Source organism: Varanus komodoensis, unplaced genomic scaffold (assembly GCF_004798865.1).
Source record: "Varanus komodoensis strain SLA01 unplaced genomic scaffold, ASM479886v1 scaffold8, whole genome shotgun sequence".
NCBI classification, from domain to species: domain Eukaryota; kingdom Metazoa; phylum Chordata; class Lepidosauria; order Squamata; family Varanidae; genus Varanus; species Varanus komodoensis.
The window spans coordinates 5483852-5508648 of record NW_025336481.1 but is presented as its reverse complement, the minus strand read 5'-3'; the positions used below and the strand labels follow the sequence as shown (position 1 = coordinate 5508648).

General features: G+C 46.7%; 1 protein-coding gene across 1 annotated transcript in view; it reads left to right on the top strand.

The window, feature by feature from the left end:
• COL20A1 (collagen type XX alpha 1 chain) overlaps positions 1-24797 on the top strand; it is a 116534-nt gene that overhangs the window by 28362 nt on the left and 63375 nt on the right. Inside the window, exons 13-19 of the mRNA XM_044455152.1 lie at positions 6-145; positions 2800-2929; positions 4068-4210; positions 5022-5154; positions 17570-17712; positions 18949-19078; positions 22332-22388. Coding sequence (XP_044311087.1) covers positions 6-145; positions 2800-2929; positions 4068-4210; positions 5022-5154; positions 17570-17712; positions 18949-19078; positions 22332-22388 — 876 coding nt within the window. The remainder of the gene's footprint in view (positions 1-5; positions 146-2799; positions 2930-4067; positions 4211-5021; positions 5155-17569; positions 17713-18948; positions 19079-22331; positions 22389-24797) is intronic.

Here is a 24797-nt window from a genome sequence, read left to right as displayed (position 1 = left end):
TCCAGTGGCCTTGAGTCCTCCCAAACATCTGCATTTCTCCAACATCAGCCACGCCTCAGTGAGGGTCAACTGGGAGGCTGCTTTCCATGCTGTGAAAATGCACCGTGTGACATACATCTCAAACAGGGGAAGCAACACCGGAGAGGTGAGTGGCCCTAAGAATGGAAGCAGACCCCTGTCCAGAGTTGTGTTTCCAACAACAGCAGCTAGCCAGAGGCCACCGGAACCTCCCGAGCAGAGCACCCACACCCGAGATCAAAGGTACACTGCCTTTGTAAATGGAGGCTCCATTTCTCTGTCATGGGTTCCAGCCAGCACTGGGCCAGTCCATCATGAATTTGACCCTTCCTGTTTTAAAGCCACCTGCACTAGTTAGTGGAATGGTATTTTAATTCAGAGATGAGCAAACAGGGCCGGCCCTACCATAAGGCAGAGTGAGAAAGTGACAGATGCTTGGCACAGGCTGCAGTAGTGCTAAAACCTGCTCCTAACCCCAACCCTAACTCTCACCCCCGAATAGCCTGCTGCCCAGAGATGTGGCTGAGAGCCCCAGCATTGGGGCTGCCAACCAGATCGGCTTCTGTATGTGCCTGGAAGGAGGCAGGCAGAAACAGAAGTGAGTCACCCCTCTTCTATAACTCAGGCAGGCAAATCTCTTGGGCAGGCCCAGTGAGCAAAAATGTCTCCCCAGATTCCCCATGCTATTTGTATTTTGTTGAATATTTTGCGGGGGAGCATAAATGTTCTCCCATTGTTAGGACAGGGCAGAAAAGAAGCATCTCTTTGGAGAAATTGGGACTCCTTGAATGTTGAATAGAACTCTGCTCTGTTAGTTGGATGCTTGGGGCAAGAGAGGAGAAACCAACGACGTAAGAGCCGCGTTCATTGCTTCCTTCGATAATTATGAAATAATATGAAACATAGTCAAAGTGGCTCTACATTGCGCCTGAAATTCTCCACTCTGTAAAATTTGGGTAGATCTTTTGCTAATATGCCTTGGGGGGAGACTGTGATTCTCCAACAGCTCAGGAGCAGGAATTTGCAGACAGTTTTCAAAAATGGATTGCAACATTCATTTCTGATCCAGGAAGTTTGGGGCTGCCCTAATCCTGTTGTCATTACATGTAATGCAGGGGCGTCTATGACATAAAGTGAAAAATAAAATAACATTTCAAAACCCCAAAGGTAAGCACAGCAGTTGAAATGCAAATTGGTTTGAAAGCAATGCAGTTTGTATAGAGCAGTGGAGATGGCAGTCTGACATTGAACTTGGTTTAGAGGGTTGGAAACATTCAGAGCCACCTTCCCCTCCCAGGTGCAAGGAGGGCCGTGTTCACCAGGTGTTTTGCTGTCCTCCTTTCCATGCCTCACAGCAATGGAAGGTTAGTGGGAAGGAGAACCCTTCCCCACCCACCCGGATCGGCCTGTTCCGTTTCCCAGAAAAAGAGGTACTTCCTTGGCAGAATGACAGTTCCCATGCAGATTTGGACGTGGATCACTGAGTTCACAATTGAAAGTGTTGGATGTTACACCATGGGGTTATTAGCAAGATGTGCATTTTGGGGGGCGGGAGGAAGCAGAACTGCACTTTTGCATGTAATTTGATGTTAGAAGAAAAAGGTAAAGGTTTCCCCTTGACATTAAAGTCCAGCCGTGCCTGACTCTCGGGGGCGGTGCTCATCTCCGTTTCCTGGCCGAGGGAGCCAGCGCTTGTCCGCAGACAGTCTCCGTGGTCATGTGGCCGGCATGGCTCAACACCGAGGTGCACGGAACGCTGTTACCTGCCCACCGCAGTGGCACCTTTTCATCTACTTGCATTTGCATGCTTTCGAGCTGCAAGGTTGGCAGGAGCTGGGACGGAGCAGCAGGAACTCACCCCGTCTGCAGATTCGAACTGTTAACCTTTCGATCAACCAGCCCAGCAGCACAGCAGTTTAAACCACTGTGCCACCACATCCCTTGGTGTTAGAATACCGTGGAGTTAATTTTTTCTCTCTCTCTTGGTATGAGTGTCAATTTCAACCAAATGGCTAATAGTTTAGGAGTCAATCATTTTTGAAACATATTTATAGGCAGGACACGCCTATAGGCAGGACATGCTCCAATGGAGCAAAGCTCAGGGAGCCAAGGTTCCATTTGGAGGCCAGGAAGCACTTCCTGACAGTCAGGACCCCAAGGGTGTGGAATGGGCTTCCACGGGAGGTGGTTGAGGCCCCATCGGTGCGGGTGTTGAAGGATAGGCTGGACATCCACATGGTGGGCATGTCGTGAGCGGAGCCGGCTGGTGCCGGAGGTCAGACTAGATGGCCCGGGTGACCCCTTCTGACTCGCTCTGTTGCTGTTTCTATGTTATTTATGATCTTCTGGGGCGGTGGTGAAGTACCCACATCACATCCAACAAGAACTGCCATGCTCCCTAAAGAAGATGCCCGAGAATCAGAGAGCGTAAGGCTGGTTTGGTGGAGGCAGCTAGAGAAAGAGAGGTTCCCACCTGGTGGCCACAGAGAAGGTCACAGAAAGGGAAGATGAAAGGGTTATTTAGCCTGTTTGCCTCTCCAGTCCGTGAGTTGCTTTGCTTGCAAGATGGCAATAAGAATCTACATGTGTGCTCTCGCTCTCTCCCCTGAGTTTACCACCTTACCCTTATGACAAATGCACTTCTGTACCCACACCAAGGGTGACAAGGCCCATGGCCTTCATCTGTGTGCTGCTCCCTTCCCTCTACTCCTACCTCTGGGGAGACATGGTTAGCTTCCCAGCAGATGCTCCACAGTCTCTTACCGCTTCCTTACATTGCAGGTGGAAGTGCTCGGCAACGTCTCGTTTGCTGTGCTGAAGCCTCTGTCCTCACTGACACAGTATTTCGTCAGTGTGATTTCTGTTTATGACGAAGGCGACTCCTTTCCAGTAACAGGCAATGTTACAACATGTAAGTAAGGGGATGGGGCAGATCGATGAGCGCTGAGTGCTGCCAGCCCTTGGAGATCCAGGTGGCCGACCAAGCGCTGGTTGATACAAGAGCTTCAAGTTGCACGCTCAAGCTCAGATCATGCGGAGGAGTGACGGCATTTAATTTCCAATCATTATTGGAACATTGCCAGCTGAATGCCATCGATGTGATTCTGTTCTTCCAAGTTCCTGCTAGATGGAAGATTATTGTCTCCACTTGGCTTGGTAGAGGGGACTTCTCCCCGTCTTCTTTTTCCAGTGTTAACTGGAGTTTTACCAAACATGGCTGAAAGAGTCTCCACTTGCAAATGCCCACCCTGCCTCGGAGTTTTCTGTGCCTTTAGTGTTGCCTTGCTTCAGCTGGGCACACAACAGATGTTTGATCTACAACTTTCACCATCTCTAATCATTGACCATGTTGGTTAGGTCTCATGCAAAACTTGGTCCAAAACATCTGGAAGGCCACTTTAAGGTTCAAGGACTGTTAGGCCTGAACCATTGGCAGCCCAAGGGTAGGGGCCAAGAGGTGGGAAAAATCAGAAGTGAACCAGGGAAGATTATAGTGACCTATATTGGGACCTTCATCTAAACAAGGAGCCATCCTGTTGTGGAGTCAGTGGCTGATCTGCATAAGCAAATCTGTTTGGATCTCCAAAAATTCTTAACTGTCCAGGGAAATGCTCCAAACTGCAGTCCTTCAGATGCACAAGTTCTATCTTTCACAGTCAGATGGGAATTGTAGTCCTAGGTTAGGGGAGGCTGTCCTCATGCACAGATGAGAAAGGCAATCTTTCTCCCCTTACTTTCTCCTTGAACACCCTTCTTGGGTTCCTCTGCAGTTGAAAATGCCAAAGTGAGTATGTCTCACATTCAACTGAAATAATCATGCTTTAATTAATAGCTGCAAATTACAACATGCTGGTCCTTCAGGGTAGACTTTTGTCATTCGAGGTGTGGAGGAGTAAAAGATGTGCTGATTAAGGACAGCTGCCCGGTGGCCTTTCAACTCCCTCACCATCTGCTCCGTGGCGCGGCTGCAAGATGGTTTTGGCTCCCAGCATCAGGCACACAATGAGGAAAGGCTGAACGTTGGTCTGCTCCTTCTCTTTGGCTTTCAGTAAAGGTGCCACCGCCGAGCCACCTGAAGGTCACCGAGCTCTCAGGGAGTGAGGTCCGGCTGGAATGGGAAGCGTTGGCTGCCCCCGATGTAGTCGTCTACCAAATCAAATGGAACGTTCTTGGGGAAGAAAGAGCACAGGAGGTATGCAATGAACCTGAATATTAATTAATTAATTAATTAATTAATTAATTAATTAATTTTTATACCGCCTAATAGCTAAGGCATTGGACTGCTTGACTGTTGTGTTTCTGAACTTTTGTGACTTACTTTGGGGACCCTTTTTGGCCAAAAGGTGGTCCAGAAATAATCCATAGCAACGCATAGCTGGTCATTCTGGGGAAGCTTGAGGAACTATGGAGTGTGTCAAGGGACTTAGATAGAACTAGTTTTGTTTATATATACATTTGGAATGTTTCACCTCACCATCTGGAAGGTTTCAGGGCTGGTAATAACAGCCTTTTAAAGATGGGCCATTACTGGAACGTGAAGCATTCTGAGGTGGAGCTTTTGCGCTATTCAAACATAGGTTCCTGCTGGCACTGTTGCTGCTCCCGCTGTACCTGCCTGCCATTTAGATATTCAAGTCGAAGAGCAGCTCATAAAAAGAAAAGGTTGCAACTCTAATTCAGCACCAGTGTGATTGATGTTATTTGATCCCAGTTCTGCGCCACGAAGGAGTAATCTGTTAGTTTTGGTCTTTCCCACATTCCTTTTAAAAAAAATCAAGTTCGTTCCATCCCAAATATTATGAATTGTGAACATTTTTAACAGAAGCGAACAGAAACAAAAAGTTTACCCATTCCTATTCTAGGGTAATTTGGTCTTCCTATTCCAGAATGGAAACCTCTGTTTTCTCAGTCTGTTCTTGTTTGTTTATTTGTTTGCTTGTCTGAATAATCCTGATCATACAGATGCCTAGAGATTCAGCTGATCATATTCCATTCCCCCGTAGCTGTCTGTTGCTGGAAACCTGGCCTCTTCTATTTTGTCTGGGCTGAAAAAGAACACCGAATACCAGATCTCAATTTGGGCATACTTCAAAGATGGGGCTCGGAGTGACACTGTCTCCATACGGCACAGAATGAGTGAGTGAGCGGTCTCTTTAATTTCAGGATCTGGGGATGCAGTGCCAGGCATGGGACACAAGTGAGCCATGCAAAGGTGGCTGAAACGGGAGGCAATGCTAATAATTGGAAGCTGGGCATGTAGGAAAGAGCCTGCAGGTGGAGGGCTGGGGAGGTCTGTTTCTGTGGCTATGGGAGGCTGGGGAGCCAGGGCAATGGGGGCAGCCTGGCCCCCTGAGCAGCATGGAAGCAGGTTAGCCATGTAATCCCATGTAGGTCTAATCAGGAACATGCCCAGTTGTGTTCCAAGGAGCGTGTGGTGCACAGGAAGGCAGGGTGGTGGGTTAGGTTCACAGGACCCAAACCAAACCCATACAAAAAAGCACAACTTCTCATAAGCTAAATTTACATATGTTCTGTATGGTGTGTTCTGTGTGTGCTCCTAAGGTGCCCCGTCTTCTAAGGACAGTCTTATTGGTAGACTGGGATTATGGGCAGGGGAAAGCAAAACGTCAGCCAGGAGGAATCCTGCCAGGGGAAAGCAGGAGAAGAAGCCCATGTGGACAAAATGCCGGTTTATCCAGTGGGATTAGGTGACGCAGAGACCATCAGAGTCCAGACAGCTGGGTGGCTGACCGAATGACCTTCCAGGGATCTGAGGCTCCACTGAACTGTTTAGGGTTTCCCTCCAGTGAACTGGTCCCTGTCACCACCGCTGCATTGCAGCCTGGGCTCCCACCTCTCTGGGCCATTCATACATGCCTTTTGACCTGCTCGACAACTCCTCTTCAGCAGTTGCTCTCACTGAGGAAAGACTGCTCCTCTGAAAAGCAATTCTTTGTGGCAGCAACAGGGGCTGATTCTTATATGTTAGGGCAATGCGCTTCTGGCGTTCTCTAGATGTCTGGACTTCAGTTGCCATCTTTCTGGACCACAATGGCTGAGGAAGACTGTGATCCCAAACATCCACAGCTGGGGAAGGTTGTGATGGAGGCTCCATTTGGAGACAGCTGGGACCAACAGTTAGTCCACAATCTGGTTTGCAGGCTATGAAGTATGACCAGAGACTGGGATTACACCCAGCCAGTGCTTAGAAGGCAGGTTGCTGCCTCTTTCTGAGCGCAGTTCGAGGTTTGGATTCAGCTGCTCAATCCCTACCTAGCTGGGGACCTCAGTGCCCGAAGAGAAGCCTGTTCCACATCAACTTCAGAATAGGGATTCTTGAGAGGACAGTTTGAAGGCCAGCTTCATCTGAAGGCCCAAGTCCATCCAAGCTCAGCCCAAGTCCAGTTTAAAGAATCATCTGAAGGTCTGGCTGAAAGCCTTGAAGTTGTCTGTCAACAGTTAGTACTTGGCCAGCAGAACTAACCAGTCCCATAAACCACCTGGTCAGTCTTACCCACTTTGGTGAAACATGCTGTATTTCTATTTAAAAGAGTTTTAATTTATACATTTGCATCTATACATATGCCTTAACCTATGCAAAGCTTATAGAACTAAGCATCCATTTTTGTCCTTCTTGGGCAGCATGGAAGTAGCAGAGGAAGTCACCTGAATTAATCACATGAGGAAGATTCTGATTGATTAAAGTAGCTGGACTTTCGGTAGACTCGATGCAATAAACATGAGTTTGAAGCTTCGTGTCCAGTCCAGCACTTGAGGAATTCTGAGACTTACTTACCTGGTTTCAGTAGGTGCTTGCCCAGGCTTAGTAAGAGCTAGAACAGTATCACTGCCATGGGAAGGGTGATGGCCACCAATCTGGATGGCTTTAAATGGGGACTGGACTTATTCATGGAAGAGGAGGATCTCCGTGGCTACTAGCCTTGCTGGCCATGTGCTTCCTCCTCCACCAGAGGCTGCCTGCCTGCACACGCCAGATGCTGAGGAGCTGGGCAGGAGGAGGTCTTGCCCCCATCCTGCTGGAGGGATCCTATGGGCAGTTTGTCTGCCATTGCAGTGTTGTGCACTGGATGGACCTTGGGCCCGCCATCAGGGCTATTCCGATGTTCTTATTTCTCAGGGTTGAGGGGAAGGGTGTTTATTTTTCAAGAATCCCTAGAAGATCATTTCCCTGGCCTGACAGGGAGTGAAATTTTCATCCAGGGCCTGGTATGAGCAAACCATTTGTGCATTTTTCATTGTGTGAATCTCTGCCTATATCTGGAATTGGTGCAGTCCCAAGAGGGCTATACTGTGTCATCCTCTGCATAAGCGAACTTGACTCTGAACTCCTCAAAGCAGTCAATCGGAAATCCCAACAGGTCCCTCTGTAACTTGTCCAACTAGTTATTTAAGATAACTTTCTGTCTGATTTTAATGTAACTCCATTACCCTCCAAACAAAAGACACACTCAATTGATTCACACAATGCATTTGAGGCATGGAACTGTTTTACCCTAAAGAAACATAATGCAGGTGGATTAGTTTGATGATGAGGAGGAGGTGGAGGATGAGAATATAATCTTTTTAAAGCACTTATCATTTTCCAAACACTATACAGGTAAAAGGAAGACACCCCTGCCCACAGGGTCACAATCTAATAGAGATAGTAAAATCCAGTAACCTCACAGTAATGCACTCTGTATGGGCCTTCCCTTACCTTGATTTAGAAGCCACTGCAAGCACAGAATGTTGTAGTTGGGATGCTCAGAAGAGTAGAGAGCCATCCACACCTCGCCCCAGTGCTAGAAGAACAACACCGGCTGTTTATTGGCTAGCGAGCCACGGTCAAGGTTTTGCTGCTGGTGTACAAGCTGAAACAGCCCAGGAACTGGGGTGCCTAGCTCACCACCTTCCCCTCTGCGCATCCACCTGACGCCTCAGATCTTCTGAGGCGGCCTTGTGGGTCACTCCATGACCGATAGAGGGTTGTCAAGCACCAGCAGGTGACCCTCCCTTCTAGTAGTGCCGTCCAGCCACTGGGACTCCCTTCCGTGTCTCATTCGAGAGGCAGAAGTGATGGTGATCTCTATGTGCCTCTTGAAAACATAGTTGCAGAGTTTTCCACAGGTTTCCTAAATTTTCCTGACTATTTCTCCTTCACTTAGGATTGCTTTGTTGCTGAGCTTTTAAGTATGCATCGTTTTCATTGTTCTTACATTTTCCTGCCTAAACCTGCATAGAATTGTGTCCTTATTGGCCCACCTCTAACTGTGGAAGATTGGGATTCCTAGGCTCATGTGCAAGGAGTAAGGAGAATCGTGGCGGTGGGATTCACCTTCCACTATAAGTTCACAATTAGAACGTTCAAAATGAGCTTTTAGGGCACAGTTCTATGCAGGTTTCCGCTCCCAGCATGCTCCAGTCTGCAAAGCTGGGAGTTGTGGGCCATCTTGTATGCCTCTAGTCAAAACACGTCATACCACAATGTGTTACATGTAACAGGAGCAAAACAGATCCTTCCATGGGTAGTGGTGGGGGAAGATATTCCTTCTGTCCAGATTATACTGCAAATTTAACTAAGTTTATACTTCTAAACCTCTATGGGGACTGCCTTTGAAATATACACTTCTCTGAATTTTATAGTGGAGTTTTCCAGTCAAGTATCAGTGGGAAAATAACATCTAAATGCATAAAATAAAGCAAGTGGCTTGTAAAACAAAGTGTGTACTTCACGTTATACACATTGAAAAATGCATGGCTTTGGAGTTCTCTAGGAGTTTGAATTTTTATGAAAACTTAAAAAAAAACCCTCAACGTTTAGGATGAGAGAAATCTAAGTTTAGAGAAATGTTCAGAGTTGGAGACAGTCCAAATTTAAGGCTGGAAAAATGAGGAACCAAATGGAAAGATTCCCTCTTTCCTATCCATGAGCACAATCTTTCATCCAAGAAGCAAAATTCTTGCATTTCTGGTAGAATTATTTTGAATCATGCTGCCCATTAAGTGTGTCCATATTTAAGCTATTGCAAGATGCTACATGTCTTGATGGAGCAGACGATTCACTTACAGAAACGTTGTGCTTACAACGAAGGGTAAGCAGGCAGAGGAGTGCCTATAAAATGCTAAGTCATTCTTCATAAAGGGGCACTTTCAGAAATGGAAGAGAAGGTGCCAGCCAGACACTGTATCAACTCAGAGACTGATTCTGACATGGCACAAAAAAAGGATATGAGGTTAGAAAGGGCCCTCCCAGAAGGTTCCCACTTAATTAATTGTTCCTGACTAATGCTGTTTCTGGCAGTGAGTGGGAAATGATTCATTTAAAATCCACTTCCAGATCCTCTCATTTAGCCAGATTTTACATTTTTAGAGTTTTTCAGGCTCTCTCATGAAATTGACAGTCCTTGTTTTGAATTATATTTATTTGCATTCTGTTTTTCATCTCGGGTTCCCAAAACAAGTCACATCAGATGAAAATAGTAATTAATAAAAAGAGTTAACCTCACACAGGATCTGAAGCATGGCCTAACGCAGATGGCAATTCGAAAAACAAATACAAGTCCCAGATGGAAGGGAACTCTAGAGTCAGGGAAACACCTTCGGGGATCCATGAGAAATTTGTTTCAGCTTATTTATTTTGTATTAGAATTGACCCAGTTTGCAACTTCAGACCTGTACTTGGCACAAACTGCAGCTGAAGTCCATACATTTCCAAACCTGCAATACTACTCATCCAGCAAAACACAGTAGTTCTGCTAGACCAGTTCAGTCATGGCCAGCTGACTGGTTCTTCATGAGTTATTATGTAAGGGGCTGTGAATCAGCAAAACCCAGGCCTCTGCAAATTCCACTTGGAAGCTCATTCCAACTCTCATGTGCATCAAAATGTGAGCTTTGTTTTGTTTCCTGAATAAATATCCCCGCATGCTTTTATGAACACTTTCCTACATATGCATATCAATCATGCTCAATTTTTTAAAAAAGTATGCCTTGTTCAAATTCATGATTTTTGTTCCGTGCATTGTATCACAAGCTTGGAAATGTACAGACTTCAACTGCAGATTGCATTTAGGAACAGAAGGTGTGATCTGAATACATTCTGTTGAAAACGGAATCCGCTGAATTTCTCATATGTCTTTATGGCAGGCTGACTTGCCTGTGCACCCAAGAGCGTCCAGAAGCTGCTCAGCCTTCCTGAAGGGAGAGGGTGGGGGAAGAGTGGGAGCAGATTTAGGACTGCCGACACAGACGGCACCCTTGTGTCAGGGAACATTTTTCCCCTCCTGGGCAGCCTCAAACCCCCTGACCTTTCTTCCACCTGTCAAAATCATGTTGTCAAGATGCTGCAGGGCCCCTGGGAGCTTTCAGAGCCAACCCTTCCTCAGATCTCTGCACACTTTCCTTCGGCTTGTTCGTTTGTCCTGGGATGGGTTTCCAGGCAGCTGCAGAACTGCAGTGCATCATACTGCCAAGTGATGGACTGGTTCATATTCTGATATGCTCCCAAGAGAGCTTTCCATTTACTTGACTTATTCACAAGAAGGGTTGAAATCGTCAGGCCCTGCTATGTGCATGTTTGCATTTTTACATCCTTGGGTTTAGCACCTCTACCAGTTTGGGGATGTTCAGAATGTGGTTACCTGTCCCCACAAGGCTGGGGCACAGGTAGAACCTCATGGATCCCAAAGAGTCCTCTGACCTCGCTGGCAAGTTTCAGGGTCTATCTTATAAATGTTTTTTATAATAAGTTTTATTTCAGAAATTATACAAAAACAAAAACAGAACTACAAAAAACATCCATAATCAAAAAACATCGAGCCCGCTGGGTCAGCCCCCACACCTTTCTCTTTCCATCTATAATAACTAAAAGACATATTTAAGCCTATGCGAAGTCCCGTTTCTCTAGCCAATAATAAAAAGATTCCCAGGTTTGATAGAAGTCAGTATCTTCTTTCTCCTCCAATGATAAATTCAGTCTATCCATTTCTGCACAATCCAGGATCTTTTAATCAGTTCATTGGTGGGTAGTTCTTCACTTTTCCAGTGTTAAGCGAATACAATCCTCACCGCAGTGATTACATATAAAATCAGATACATTTCTTTTTTACTAATGTCCCAGTATGATGCCTAATGAAAAAGAAATTTCAGGTTTAAAAAACTAAGGATTTTTGTACCACTTCCTCCACCACATATAATAAAAAATACCCAATTTATGTTCACTGGGTCTATCCTATGAAAGTTAAGGCTGACAATCCAGCTGGAAAGCCAGTGTGGGGTGGTGTTGGACTGTTGGATCGGGACTTGGGAAATCCTGGTTTGAATGGCCACTTGACGATAAGGCTCCTTAGGTGACTTTGGGTAAGTCAAAGTTGGCTGTTGGAAGAATAAAATGGAGCTATGCAAGCTGCCTTGCGCATAACAGGAAAGAAGATGGGATATAAATGCAAAGTTAAAAAACTGGTCAGAGATCATAGGAAAGCCCCATACACCAGGGTAAGCAACCTCTGGTTGTTTGGCATCGTTACTGCCAGAAGTCTAACCAGCACAACCAGCAACCTTCCACCGGGCAACCATCATTCTGTTATAAATTCTGCAACTTCATGGCTGCTGCTGAATGACAAAGCTGATGCTGTGCTACTCTGGGCACATCTTGAGAAGGCGAGGCTCCCTGGAGAAGACAATCATGCTGGGAAAAGTCAAAGGCAGCAGAAGAAAAGGAAGATCAACGCTGAGATGGATGGACTCCATCAAGGAAGCCGCGGCCTTGAATTTACGGCAGCTGAGCTGGGCTGTGAAGGACACTCACTCAAAGACTCATCATAAATTGGGAATGCCTTGACTGCACATCACAACAGCAGGGCTTCAACTCAGATTGCTTTCCATGGATTGCTTTCCACTACGGTCCCCTTAAAAGGAGGAGGCAGGAGAGCTCCAGTCGGTACGAACTGGCAAACAGCATGGTCTGTTGTTAGTCCAGAACAGGTGGACAAATCTGGGATCTTCTGAAATAGGCAGGTCTGAAATGGAAGCCCTTTCCAGAAGATCGTGTCTCAAATGTTGTTCTAAAATCCGTTTCTTTACATTGGTTGCTCCAGCGGGGCCCCTGTGCTGACCTATCCCCTTTGCCCTATTGCGGCACAACAGCAATAAAATATAGGTCAATCGCTCAGAGTGAAGGAGCTCTCCTGCCTCTCCTTGGTGGAAAAAAGAGAGCGCAGTCATAGCCTAGAGCAAAATATAGTCTATAATGCTGGCTTGGCTTCAACAAAACAGAGCCTTCACAAACAAAAGGACTGGAATCAATGAGTTGCCACGTGAGCTGCACAGCTCTTCAACGGATCATTCTAAGGTTACTTCTGGCCTTGCTGGAAGCAGGGGAAACGCTTATATTTTTACTGCAGACAGAAGTTCAGCAAGAGGAATGCTGTCCCGGGGCATGGCTATGTCCTTGCCTGCCCTGCAAGTCTTAGGGCCTCCTTTTCCAAAAGCAGCCCTCCAAAAGCACTGGCCCACTTGAGGCAGCTCACCACTTGTATGCTCTCGATTCAGGTCGTAATCTTACACTCTGGACATGGTGCGGAAGCTCGTTTCAACAGTAAAAGAGTGTCTAAATTCATAGATGAATTTAGTTGAATTCTATGTTGATTCATGGATGTATTACGCCAGGCTTTCGGTGTTTTGGGTCCCTCCTGTTCTTTCTGCTGGGTAGGCCCTGAGAAATATTCTCCATGGCCTTGTCTGCGTAGCACATATTTCTTGATCAGCTTAAAAATGTGCATATGTTGCCGAGTTGCAAAGATGACAAACTAGTGAATTGCACTCGGTTTGGAGGCTCAGAGTCACACTGTACACAGAGCTATTGCGATGACTATTTGGGATGCCAAGAAAGATAAATATCAGCTGATGTTTGTGTCTTGTACTTTGGGGCTTCTCATGTGCTCATCATTCTCTACTTACGGTTGTTTATGGGTTCTTTAAAGGGCATAGTGACCCTACAGTTGCACTTCTGTGTCTTCTGTGTCTATTTTCAGAGCGGGGGAAATGCAGCAATCAATTGTTAGCATGTAGCTTCCACATTATTGTATTCCCCATGACTACTAATGGGTGTGATAGGTGGACAGGGAAGGAAGCTGGCAGGAAGGAAATGAGAGCATCTCAAACATGGAGCTGGAGGAGAGCTTTGCAAAAGTCCTGGACTGTCAGAAAGACTATCAAGGGGGTCCTTGATCAGATCAAGCCAAAACTTTCCCTGGAAACAAAAATGACAAAACTCACACTTTGGGCACATCATGGGAAGGCAAGGTTCACTGGAGAAGACAGTAATGAAAGTCAAAGCAGAAGGGGAAGAGGAAGGAGAAGACCAGCTAGGATGGAACTGGCATTCTCAGGTTGACAGATTGGGTCTGCAGCTAACGGGAAAAGAAACTTGGTCAAAAATGGACCAATGATCTCACTCAGGGAGGCAGCTTCCTAGGACTGGGGAATGGACTTCCCCATTAGAAGCTTGTATTTGCAGAAAGAGCTGGGACTGAATCATGAGTTTATGATGCCCAAGATGAAGAATAAAAAGCTTTGCTTTCCATTCCCTTCACAGAAGTCATTAGCCTAGCAGCTGAATCTTAGAGACAGAATTTCCTTTTTGGGGCTGTGGAGGCTGCATTTCATTGGAAACTTACCAAATGAATACTTTCCAAACCGTAACAGTGACCATAACGGATACATTGAAATCTGGGCTTTCACAAAGTTGTCAATGTAATTTGGAGGGTTATTTTAAATAGATACACTTGCAAAAGGTGTACACAGAAATGTGCACATTGAAATCGTGCGTAAACTTGCAGATATTTAGAAAATACACACAAAATGCTATATTCATGAGGAAAAAAGCTTGAAGGATGTGTTCATTTGAAAAAAGCACAGAAAAGGGCATCCATTTTGAAAAATATGCATGACAATGTATACAGATGCATATGGAAGAGGATGTGTGCGATTTGACTTGGCCAGCAGGACTGCATGCAACTTTTCCAGGGTGCGTTGCTCCTGTTCAACACGGGAGTCAGAAGTCACTTCGAGAATTTGCATCTGCTAGCAGCAGACTTTATTTATCATTTTAAGCATTTTTATCCCTTCTATATCTGGATGGATCTCAATTCAGCTTACAGAAGCAAACGCATATCAGCACATTAAAATATAATTGGAACATATAAAAATATACAGTAAAATAATTCCATTATATGCTAAAACCATTCAACAATTGAAATGCCTGGTGGCCAAATGAATAAAGCATCAGTGGCAGGGAGCTGATTTCACAGCTGGGGTGCTACCACAGAAAAGGCCCTTCCACAATGGCCACTCTTCTAACCTCTTTCAGAGAGGGCTCCCGAAGGAAGACCTCCGTGGAAGATCTCAGGATTTGGGCAGTGGCATTATCTGGTCCTGTCTGCCAGTCCCAGTAAGCTCTCTTCTGCACCAGCCAAAGTATCTGGACTGTCTTCAAGGGTAGCCCCACACAGAGTGCATTACAGTAGTCCAGTCAGGGGCTACCAGAGCATGGATTACTGTGACCAGGCTCTGAGTAAGGACACAGTTGATGGATCAGCCGAAGCTGATGGAAAGTGTTCCTTGCTACAGATTCTAGAGATAGCTCTGGTCAAGGAGAACTTCCCAGCTACGCATCCTGCCCCTTAGCTCAGAAAAGAGTGAATATCTCGTGCCGGGACAGCTGGCCCAGCCACCAACAGGCCCTGTGTCTTATCTCGATTAAGCCTCAATGTGTTGGCCCTTGTCCAGCCCATCCCACCATCCAGGCACTGATTCAGGACCATCACTGCCTCACCTGGGCTAGATGGAAAAGAGAGGCAGAGTTGGGTGTCGTCCGCGTACTGGTGACACCCCCGTCCAAACTTCTGGATGACCTCTCCCAGCGGTTTCATCTAGAGGTTGAACAGCATGGTGGATAAAATGGAACCCTGCTGCGCTTCATGGAATACTTGCCCTGGTGCAGAGCCATAATCCCCAGCACCACCTTCTGGAAGAGGCCAGTCCAGTAGGAGTGGCACCACTGGGAAGCAGTGCCTACAACCCCCAACTCTACAAGCCAATCCAGAAGGATCTCATAGTCAATGGTAGTGAGAGCTTCTGAGAGGTCCAGAAGAACCAACAAGGTTGCCCTCTCCCTGTCCTTCACCCAGTAAAGGTCATCCCACACGGTGACCAAGACAGTTTCCATCCCAAAATCAGGCTTGAAAACAAACTGAAATGGACCCACACAGTCAGTTTCCTCCAAGAGTGCTTGGAGTTTCCTGGCTACCACCCGCTTGAGCACCTTGCCCAAGAATGGGATATTCGTCACCGGTCTGTAATTGTGGTGACTTCTGGGTCCAAGTTTACCTTCTTCAAGAGAGGTCTGATGAGTGCCTCCTTCAAAGGGGTGGGGACCAGCCCTTCCCTTAGAGAGGTTTTTAGGATTTCTTGGACCCAGGTATGCATCCCAACCTTGGTTTTGGTGATCAGCCCTGAAGGGCAAAGGTTGAGAATACAAGTGGTGGGTTGAACTTGTCCAAGCACCTTGTCCACATCCTCAGGTCACAATACTTGAAACTTATCCAACAATGATGGACTAGACAGTTTTCCAGACAGCTCTCCTGCAGGAACACTATTAACCAAGGAGTCCAATTCGTGACAAATCTGAGCGACTTTATCCTTAAAGTGCTGTGCAAATTCATCATCGCAGTGAGCTTGCCTCAGCTGAACCAAAGCCGTTCTTCTCCTTCTGAATTTAATTTGAAAGCCTCACTCTTGGGACCCTACACAAATAAAAGGTCTGTGTGAAATGCCTTCCCTTCTCCATCTCCAGAGGTGATGCTTTGATGGAAAGCTAACCTAGTTTTTTATCCTAGTAGCTGCTGTGTTCACATACAAGCAGGCAAAACAAAATGCATCAGCAAGAAGAGAACATTAGGTGGCTGAGATATGCACAGGCTAATTTAAATGCATAGACACACTTTTAGAAATAATGGCTCTATTTTAAATAGCAACCAGATTGCAGTGGGGAAGTTCATGGCCCGGTGAACTGGACTTGTTCTAGACCAAGTCTGAAAAAGAGGTCATCCTCACATACAGTTGCTCCATGTGTGTTGACGAACTTGATAAGCTTGAAAGCTGGGCTGACAGCAACAAAACGAGGGACAAATGCCAAGTCCTCCTCCTAGGAAAAAGAAACCAAATGCATTGATACAAGATGGGGAATATGTGGCTCAACAGGACTGAAAAAGAAAAAGACCTTGGAGTTATTGTGAACAGCTGGCTAAATATGAGCCAACAATTCAATCCAAAAAGGGCAAATGCTATTTCGGGATGCCATAATAGAAGTATTACATCCAATTTATGAGTAATTCCTCTATACTCCTCACTGGTCAAACCTCACCTGCAATTCTGTGTCCAGGTCTGGGCACCAAGTTTTAAGAAAGATACAGGTAAATTAGAAAGGGTGCAGAGGAGGGCAACAAGAATGATCCAGGGTTTAGAAACACTGCCCTGGGAGGAGAGACTGAGAGAACTGGGCATGTTCAGCCTTGAGAAGAGAAGACTGAGGGGGGACGTGGTATCCCTCTATAAGTACCTCAAAGGCTATCACAAAGAGGAAGGTCAAGATCTCTTCTTGCTGATGCCAGAGTGTAGGGTGTGGAATAATCAATTCAAGTTGCGGCAAGCCAGATTCAGGCTGGACATCAGGAAGAGCTTCCTCACTGTCAGAGCAATAGGACAGTGGAACCAGTTGCCTAGAGAGGTGGTGGCTCTCCCACACTGGAGACATTCAAAAAGAGGCTGGACAGCCATCTGAGAGGGATGGTGTGACCTGGTGTCCTGCTAGAGCAAGGCGTTGGACTCAATGGCCTTCATGGCTCTGTTCTATGATTCTGTCAGCTGCTGTTCCCACCATGATTTGCCCTTGGCCAAGCTAGCTGGGGCGGATGAGGGCTGAAGTCCAAAAACACCGGACACACCACAGTCTCCCCAGGCCTGAAACAGGGGGCAGTCAGTGCCCGCCTGTGGTTTGAGGCACAAGTTGCTTGCTTGTGTGGACATGCCTATGCCCCACACATCTGTGTTGAGTAAGACCCACCTAGCAAGCCCTGTGTGTAATGGGCTTCCCAGTGGGGCCGTGTTAGGGGCTGTGCGGCTGGTGGTCCTTCCCTGGGATGTCGCTGAGTAATTCTCTGGACTCTGGAAGGCTTGATTTCCAGGGCCAGCCATGATGAGATGTCTGGGAGGAGTACCACCGTCCCAGCATCTCCCAGGGGAGAAGAGGCATGGCGGCAGGGCTAGCATCTTGCAGCCTAGGCATGTGGTCCCGAAAGCAGGAGAGCTGAAGGCTATGGCGTTCAGATCTCTAAGAAACTTGGCAGCCCCAAGTGGTCAGGTAGGGCAGCCTCCAGCTGGATCCTCCTGCCTCCTTGTTCAGCTTTGTGGGACGCCAAAGGGAGGCCCAGGTCTCACTTCTGCAAAGCAACGGTCCTTTATTCCCTCCCTCCCCTCTCTGCTTTCCTTCCAGCTGCCAAGAACGCACCCACAAATTTCTTTGTCGACTCCGAAACCCCCAGCAGCCTTCAGGTCCGCTGGAATCCACCCGAGGGAGCCGTCCAGCACTACAGACTCACCTACGCGCCAGAAAGTGGCAACAAGCACCAAGAAATGGTACGATTTGGTGGGAGGGTCGGGACAGATCAAAGAAAGAGCTTGCTGCTACAAGCTGGCCACCCACTTGGATAGCTCGGCTCGGGGACTGGAGGAATCCACAGAGGAGAAGGCTCTCAGGGTCCTCTGATGCTGAGGCCTGCATGCCCCTGCAGCATCCACGGCAAAGAGCCTATGTGCCCCAGTTGCTGGGGAACATGGGCAGGAGAATGCTATTGCACTCACATCAGTGGGTTTCCCAGAGGCAGCCGGTTGCTGCTGTGGGAACACAATGTGGGCTTGATAGGCCTTTGGTTTGATCCAGCATGGATTTTCTTACTATTTCTGCAGGAATAAAACTTCAGCGGACTTGGCATGGCTTCCTTGGCCCTTCATGGCCATGGGCAAGGTGCCTTTTCTACACAGAATGTTTGATTTTTTAAAAATTAAAATTTTATCTCTCTCAATCCCACCAGACACAGGGAAGCTTATGCTAATAAAGCTCACGAACAGTTCAGCACTTAATCAAACTAAAATAAAACAAATTCATACACATTACTTGAGAGCCAGAAATCTAACATGAACGAAACTACTGAAGGCTGGAGTTAAGGAAACATTTTACAATACTTTCTAAAAGCTGTGAACACAAAGGGACTTTCCTTCTTATATGCTCAATTGCAAACCAGTGCATAATTTTTTAAATTTCTCCTCTTTGTCCAAGAAGCACAAGTCATTTCTCCACACAACAACCCTATAAGGTAGGCTAAGTGAGGAGAGGAGTGGCTGAAGTAAACTTCATGGCTTAGGGAAGTTTGGGTTTCCGCTGCTCTGTTCCTGGATTGAGGTTCTGCCCTCCATGCTGGCTCACGCCGAATGGAGAATTAAGCCTCAGCCGAGGAGACCTGGATTCAAATTCCGGCCAAGCTGTGAGCCGCATTGCCTGACTCTGGGCCACACCTTCCCTCACACCTTGAACTAAGTCACTGGGTCATTACGTAGCCCAGTGTCCCCGGCACATGGAGCAGCAGAGAAATATAAAGGCTAAAGAGCGGGTTTCTTTGCAGTAATACAAATAAACCTGTTTGTTAGTCTTTAGAGCTGCTAGCGATAATTGGGGAACTAATATTTGATGGGTGGATCATCTCTGTGTGTGAGTGTTTATGGGAGAGCATCTCTTGGCACCATTTTGCATCCTTCAGAGAAGCCTTAAAAGCAGGTATCTTGCTACATCCTAAAAGTTTTATCTTCCTTTTGCAGATCACTGTTTCTGGCAGAAGCAGATCCGTCATCCTTCACGCGCTCCTACCAAATAGGTTATACACTGTGACGATTTCTGCAGTCTATGTTACGGGAGAAAGTGACCCCATATCTGCTACTGGACGTACAGGTAAACCACCAATGAACTGCTTGCCTTTTGTAGCTCCTTCTTATCTATGGTGATCTCTCCCTTTTTTGAAGATCTTGTCCATTCTCAGACCGTGAGCGACACAAAATGTCAACAGTTAAACACCAAGGCAGTTCGGACCAAAGTGACTCTTTGTGTGAAGCTGGGAACAAACTAGACATTGTGAGAGATAGTATGGGCCAGTGGTCAGAGGATCAGACTGGGATTCAGGTGACCTCAGTTGTTGTTGTTGTTGTTGTTGTTGTTGTTATTATTATTATTAAAACATTTTTATGCCGCCCCATTCGCCGAAGCCTCGGGGCGGCTTACAAACAATAAATAAAAGCAATTATAAAATAAATCACAACACATATAAACATTAAAAATCCAAAAAATACAATATAAAATAAGCCGCCCTGGCCAGATAAGATCAAATAATATTAACAGTTAAAATGCCGCTTAAATAAAAAGGTCTTCGCCTGGCGCCGAAAAGCAAATAACAACGGCGCCAGGCGGACCTCTCTAGGGAGCGCATTCCATAACTTAGGCGCCACCGCTGAGAAAGCCCTCCTCCGAGTAGCCACCCTCCTAATTTCTCTCACGGGGGGCTCCCGGAGAAGGGCCTCTCCCGCAGATCTCAAGGGGCAGGTGGGCAGATATGGACGTAAGTGCTCCTTCAGGTAGCCAGGACCCAAGCCGTTTAGGGCTTTATAGGTCATCACCAACACCTTGAATTGGGCCCGGACTTCAATGGGAAGCCAGTGAAGCTGTCAGAGAACTGGAGTCATGTGACCATAATGTCCAGTCCCCGTCAGCAGCCTGGCAGCTCTGTTTTGAACCAACTGAAGTATCCAGACCGTCTTCAAGGGTAGCCCCACGTAGAGCGCGTTACAGAAGTCAAGGCAGGAAGTCACCAGTGCATGTGTCACTGTTGCCAGGCAGTCGTACTCCAGGTAGGGGCGCAGCTGATGAATCAGCCGAAGCTGGAGGAAAGCGCTCCTCGCCGCTGCTGTTACCTGAACTTCCAGTGAAAGCTCCGGGTCGAGGAGCACTCCCAGGCTGCGGACCTTGTCCCGAGGAGGAAGTGCAACCCCGTTCAGGACAAGGTTCAATTCACCTTCTCCGAAGCCCGATCCGCCAACCAACAGGACCTCCGTCTTGTCTGGATTGAGCTTCAGTTTATTGGCCCTCATCCAGGTTCTAATCCCTGCTCAGCCACGGAGCTCATTGGGTCACTGCTGGCCATTCACGGGCTCTCAGCTTAACTAAGTTGACAAGTTTATTGTACTGCAAATAAAATAGAGACAAATAAGTTACCTTTGTTGATATATTTATTATATTTATATCCTAACTTCTTTTCTTTCAAGGAACTCAGCTGATACAATGCCCTTCTTCCTCTCAGTCTTATCCTCACTACAATCCTGTGAGAATGTAATGATATGTACAATAAACAAATCGTCTAAAAGCGCCGCTCACGGTGCTTAATGAATTCATCCTTTGCAAAACCCCTTTATGAAACAACCTGATCCACACACAGGACTGGGTGGCAGCCCCTGCCAGATTTTGCACTTTTCCAAATGCTGCAGCACAGTTCTCAACACTCTTAAAATGTAGGGAAAATATGCATTTAAATATAGCTTTTATAAAATACAGATGAATGCAAAAATGGGACAGAATGGAATTATAGATTAAAAAAGGATGCGAGGACAAGAGATACCAGTTACGGACAATTTCACCCATCATTCCTTGCAGCAGAGCAGGCCTGGTGAAGAGTAAAGACCACTTTTGTCCTCTGTAATAATTCAACTAAAACAGTTGTTGCAAAGAGATGTCAAAATTAAATGTGGGGCATATGGCGAAACCACCACCTTGGTTTTAGCACAGACTGGCGGAAGGAAGTCTTCATATATGTTCTTAGTTCTGGACTCTCACAGTTCCTGGGTCAACAGGCCAAGGGATGGAGGATTCTTCTGGATTCCCTCCTGGGGTAGGGAGAGAAGGGTTGTCCTCGGGACTCCAGCTGCAGAAGACCCCTAAACGAGGCTGCAGAAATGTCCAGAGCTGGGCTTCTTGGCACTGCCTCTAGCACCCAAGAGGACAAAAGCGGCATGCTGTGATTCTCAGGGTCCCCAAGCCCCAAAGTCCTCCCATACTCTGGAAAACAGGGAGGAACTGCCCAGGAAAAGGAGTGCATCTTGCAATAAAAAAGAAGCTCCCCAGTCAGGAAACAGGGGATCCCCTCTCATGCACACATCCTATCATCCCCTTCCACCCTGCCCTGGATCTCCCACCTCATAGGATTGTCAGGTAAGGGCATCTTCAGCCTTCCTGCCTGGTTTTCCTTCTGGGTATGGGATTAAAATGGATGTTAGGTGCAAGCCTAAACTCTTATAAAGGTAAAGGTAAAGGTTTCCCCTTGACGTGAAGTCCAGCCATGCCTGACTCTAGGGGGCGGTGCTCATCTCCGTTTCCTGGCCAAGGAAGCCAGCGTTTGTCCGCAGACAGTCTCCGTGGTCATGTGGCCGGCATGGCTAAACACCAAAGTGCACAGAACACTGTTACCTGCCCACTGAAGTGGTACCTTTTTATCTCCTTGCATTTGCACGCTTTCGAACTGCAAGGTTGGCAGGAGCTGGGACGGAGCAACAGGAACTCACCCCATTGTGCAGTTTCGAACCGGCGACCTTTCGATCAACCAGCCCAGCAGCACAGCGGTTTAAACCACAGTGCCACCCGCACCCCCAAACTCTCATACTGGAGAGTAAACTCCACTGGGCACAGGGGGAGCTCCTTCTGAGCAAACACTCTTAGAATCGCTTTATAGGCTTGATTCCATTTCCTACAGGACCAGGCAGCTTTGGAGGGTTGTGAGGGCACACTGGCCTTCCCAGAGCCCATCGTGGGTCAGCCCTCTTCTCAGCCACCCCTGCCAGACGTAGCAGTGCAGTTGTATTCCCAGAAATCTGTGCTCCCCGTGTGCCCTGCTTCCCCGGAGACTCAGCACTTCTGCGAATTAACTGTGCATGAAAGGCTTGCTTGCCTTGTTCCTTTGCAAAGCTCTTGTCAGACTATTGAGAGCACATTTCTGCTGGGAAATTCAGTGTACACACAAAGCCCTCCATCAATGAAACATGGTGGTCGTAAGGAACCAAGTGCAGGGTGTGAATCCTCCTCCTTTGATCAGTCTCTGAGGACCTATAGATGTGCCATTTTTATGTATCATCTACATTCACCCCCCTTTTTTCTCTTTTGGTAGCTTCTGTCTTGGCCAGACTGCCTGTGACAAGAGAATTGGTCCCCTTCAAGAGTGAGGGTAAGATCCTGTGCTGATTTTTCTCCCTCTGCTTCATGGTGGCCTCATTGCTTGGGCACTCACATACATCCAAGACCTTTCTCAGGAAATGGAAACTCGTCTTCTCAAATCCAGGAGTGATGGTATGATTGCTAGATTTTTGTAGAAAGTTTCTCGCTCAATGCAGACTGTTCAGATAGGTTTACATGATTCTGAGGAGGAAAAGGAAGAGGAGGGAAGTGGGATGGAAGATTTTGAGGTTTCAGCGTTACCTAGTGAAGGCTCTCAGGCAGAGTGTGAGAATAGGCCTGCTTTGGAAGGGGTGGAAGTGTTCTCAGGACCAGAGGGTCCATACGTGAGACCCAGTTCCTGACCCAGCAAGGAGTTAGAAGGTCTAACTTGGCCCAGTTAGATGATCTCCAGCATTCCCACCATCTTGACCTCAAGCAACAAGAGCCAACCTGAGGGTGAAGCCAGAAGCTTTACTGAAAGGGAGGGACAGAAGGGAAGTATCCAGTTTGGATTCAACTCTTCACATGGACTGATGCTTCTCCTGCAACTTTGTAGAAGGCTATTTAGAGTTCATACTGTTGAGTTTCAATAAAAGAACAGCTTTTCTAATGACTTTCTTGAGCTTGAACCTGGAAGGAAGGAAGGAAGGAAGGAAGGAAGGAAGGAAGGAAGGAAGGAAGGAAGGGACCAGCTTGTGACAATTTCACTCAGGTATTACTGCCTTTCTTTCTTAGCATCATCACAATTTAACAGAAGCTTTTGAGACGCAATGGTTTCTTTCACCCAGTCTCCAAGTCATGCAAATTCACAAAGTGTGGAGTTATTTGTGGCAAATGTCATGTTTTACAGTGAGCAGATCTATATATTTCAACGCCGTTGGCAGAAGAGAAAGCCATGCATGTATTTCAAACCCTTTCAATTAAATCCTTCTCCACCCCCTTGCAAATTGTGTTATTAATGTGAGTGAGTTTGTCACGGGTGGCTCCTCAAATGACTGGCTATAAAACACATTATGGAGAGAATCTGTAGCAAATGTTGAGCAATCTGGGCTGTAAAAAACCTGTCAAGGATTAAATTGTAAAATACAAATGTTGTGGAAAGGGGGGTGGGTTGTGACTCTCTCAGAGATGGCATCAGCTTCAGATGGGTGTTTACAAAGAAGTGCAGAAAAGAAAGGAAACAAGATTTAGTAGCAATTAACGGAACAAAGCGAGCCAAGCGAGGTCATCAAGATTTCTGCCGTTCCTTGGAAGCGGCTTGCTCAGAAGCTGGGGCAGCAGGGAGGTGCCTGTGCAAGACCTGGGCGCAACATACTAATCAGCATTGCAGCTCTTGGCACACCTGCAGGGCATATGCCACAAATATGTTTACCCTGCAATATTCCATTTTTCCAGACCCCTCCTATAACCAACCTCCCAGTGATCTCATTTATTTCCACTCCGAGTTACGTGGGTTCCAATCTACTTGTGTCATAATTCTTTCTGGTGGTAGTAGCTTCATAGCAATGGAACCTATTTTGCCACTTTCCTCCAGTCTTCACCTTTGACTTTGGATGGTGGGGGAATATATGCCTGCCTGTCCGCCCCCTGAGATCTGTGGGAGAGGCCCTTCTCCGGGAACCCTCCGTGAAGGAAATTAGAAGGGCAGGTACTTGGAGGAGGGCTTTCTCTGCGGTGGCGCCTAATCTATGGAATGTGCTCCCCAGAGAGGTCCGCCTGGCGCCATCGTTATTTGTTTTTCAGCGCCAGGCGAAGACCTTTTTATTTAAGCATCATTTTAATTGTTAATATTATTGATTATTTTATCTGGCCAGGGTGACTTATTTTATATTGTTATTTCTTGTATTTTAACCTAATGTTGTGAGCCGCCCCGAGGCTTCGGCGAATGGGGCGGCATAGAAATGTTTTAATAAATAAATAAATAAATAAATAAATAAATAAATAAACTTATAAGAAGGAAAGCTGTGGCTTTCCTTCATTTTCTCTCCTTATATTGAAGGCCGTATTTTTCAGTCTGAGTTCGTGGGTGCAGCTGGGCAGCTGCGAATAACCACACATCTTGTATTTTAACATCTGCACGGCTGTGAGGTGTGTACACATTTTGCAAGCTTTCAATAAAAGTGGCCATGGACCTGTTGCAGTCCCAGTAGCTTACTGAGCCTTGTGATATAAATGCAAACAGGGCCTGTGGACCATCTTTTATTTCCTCCACAATTACAACACGAGGCATTTGTCTCTGGTTCGTGAGCATCTGTACACCTTGTCGATTCTGAGATTCTGTGCTGCGTTTGTCAGCGTGCGACCACAGAGTTACAACGGAATGTGTGCGTGTGCGTGGGGTATGGAATACCAGAGCAGTGGTGATTCAGAAACAAAAAGGGTCCCAGTGTCAAGGTCACCCTCATTCTGGGTGCAAGTT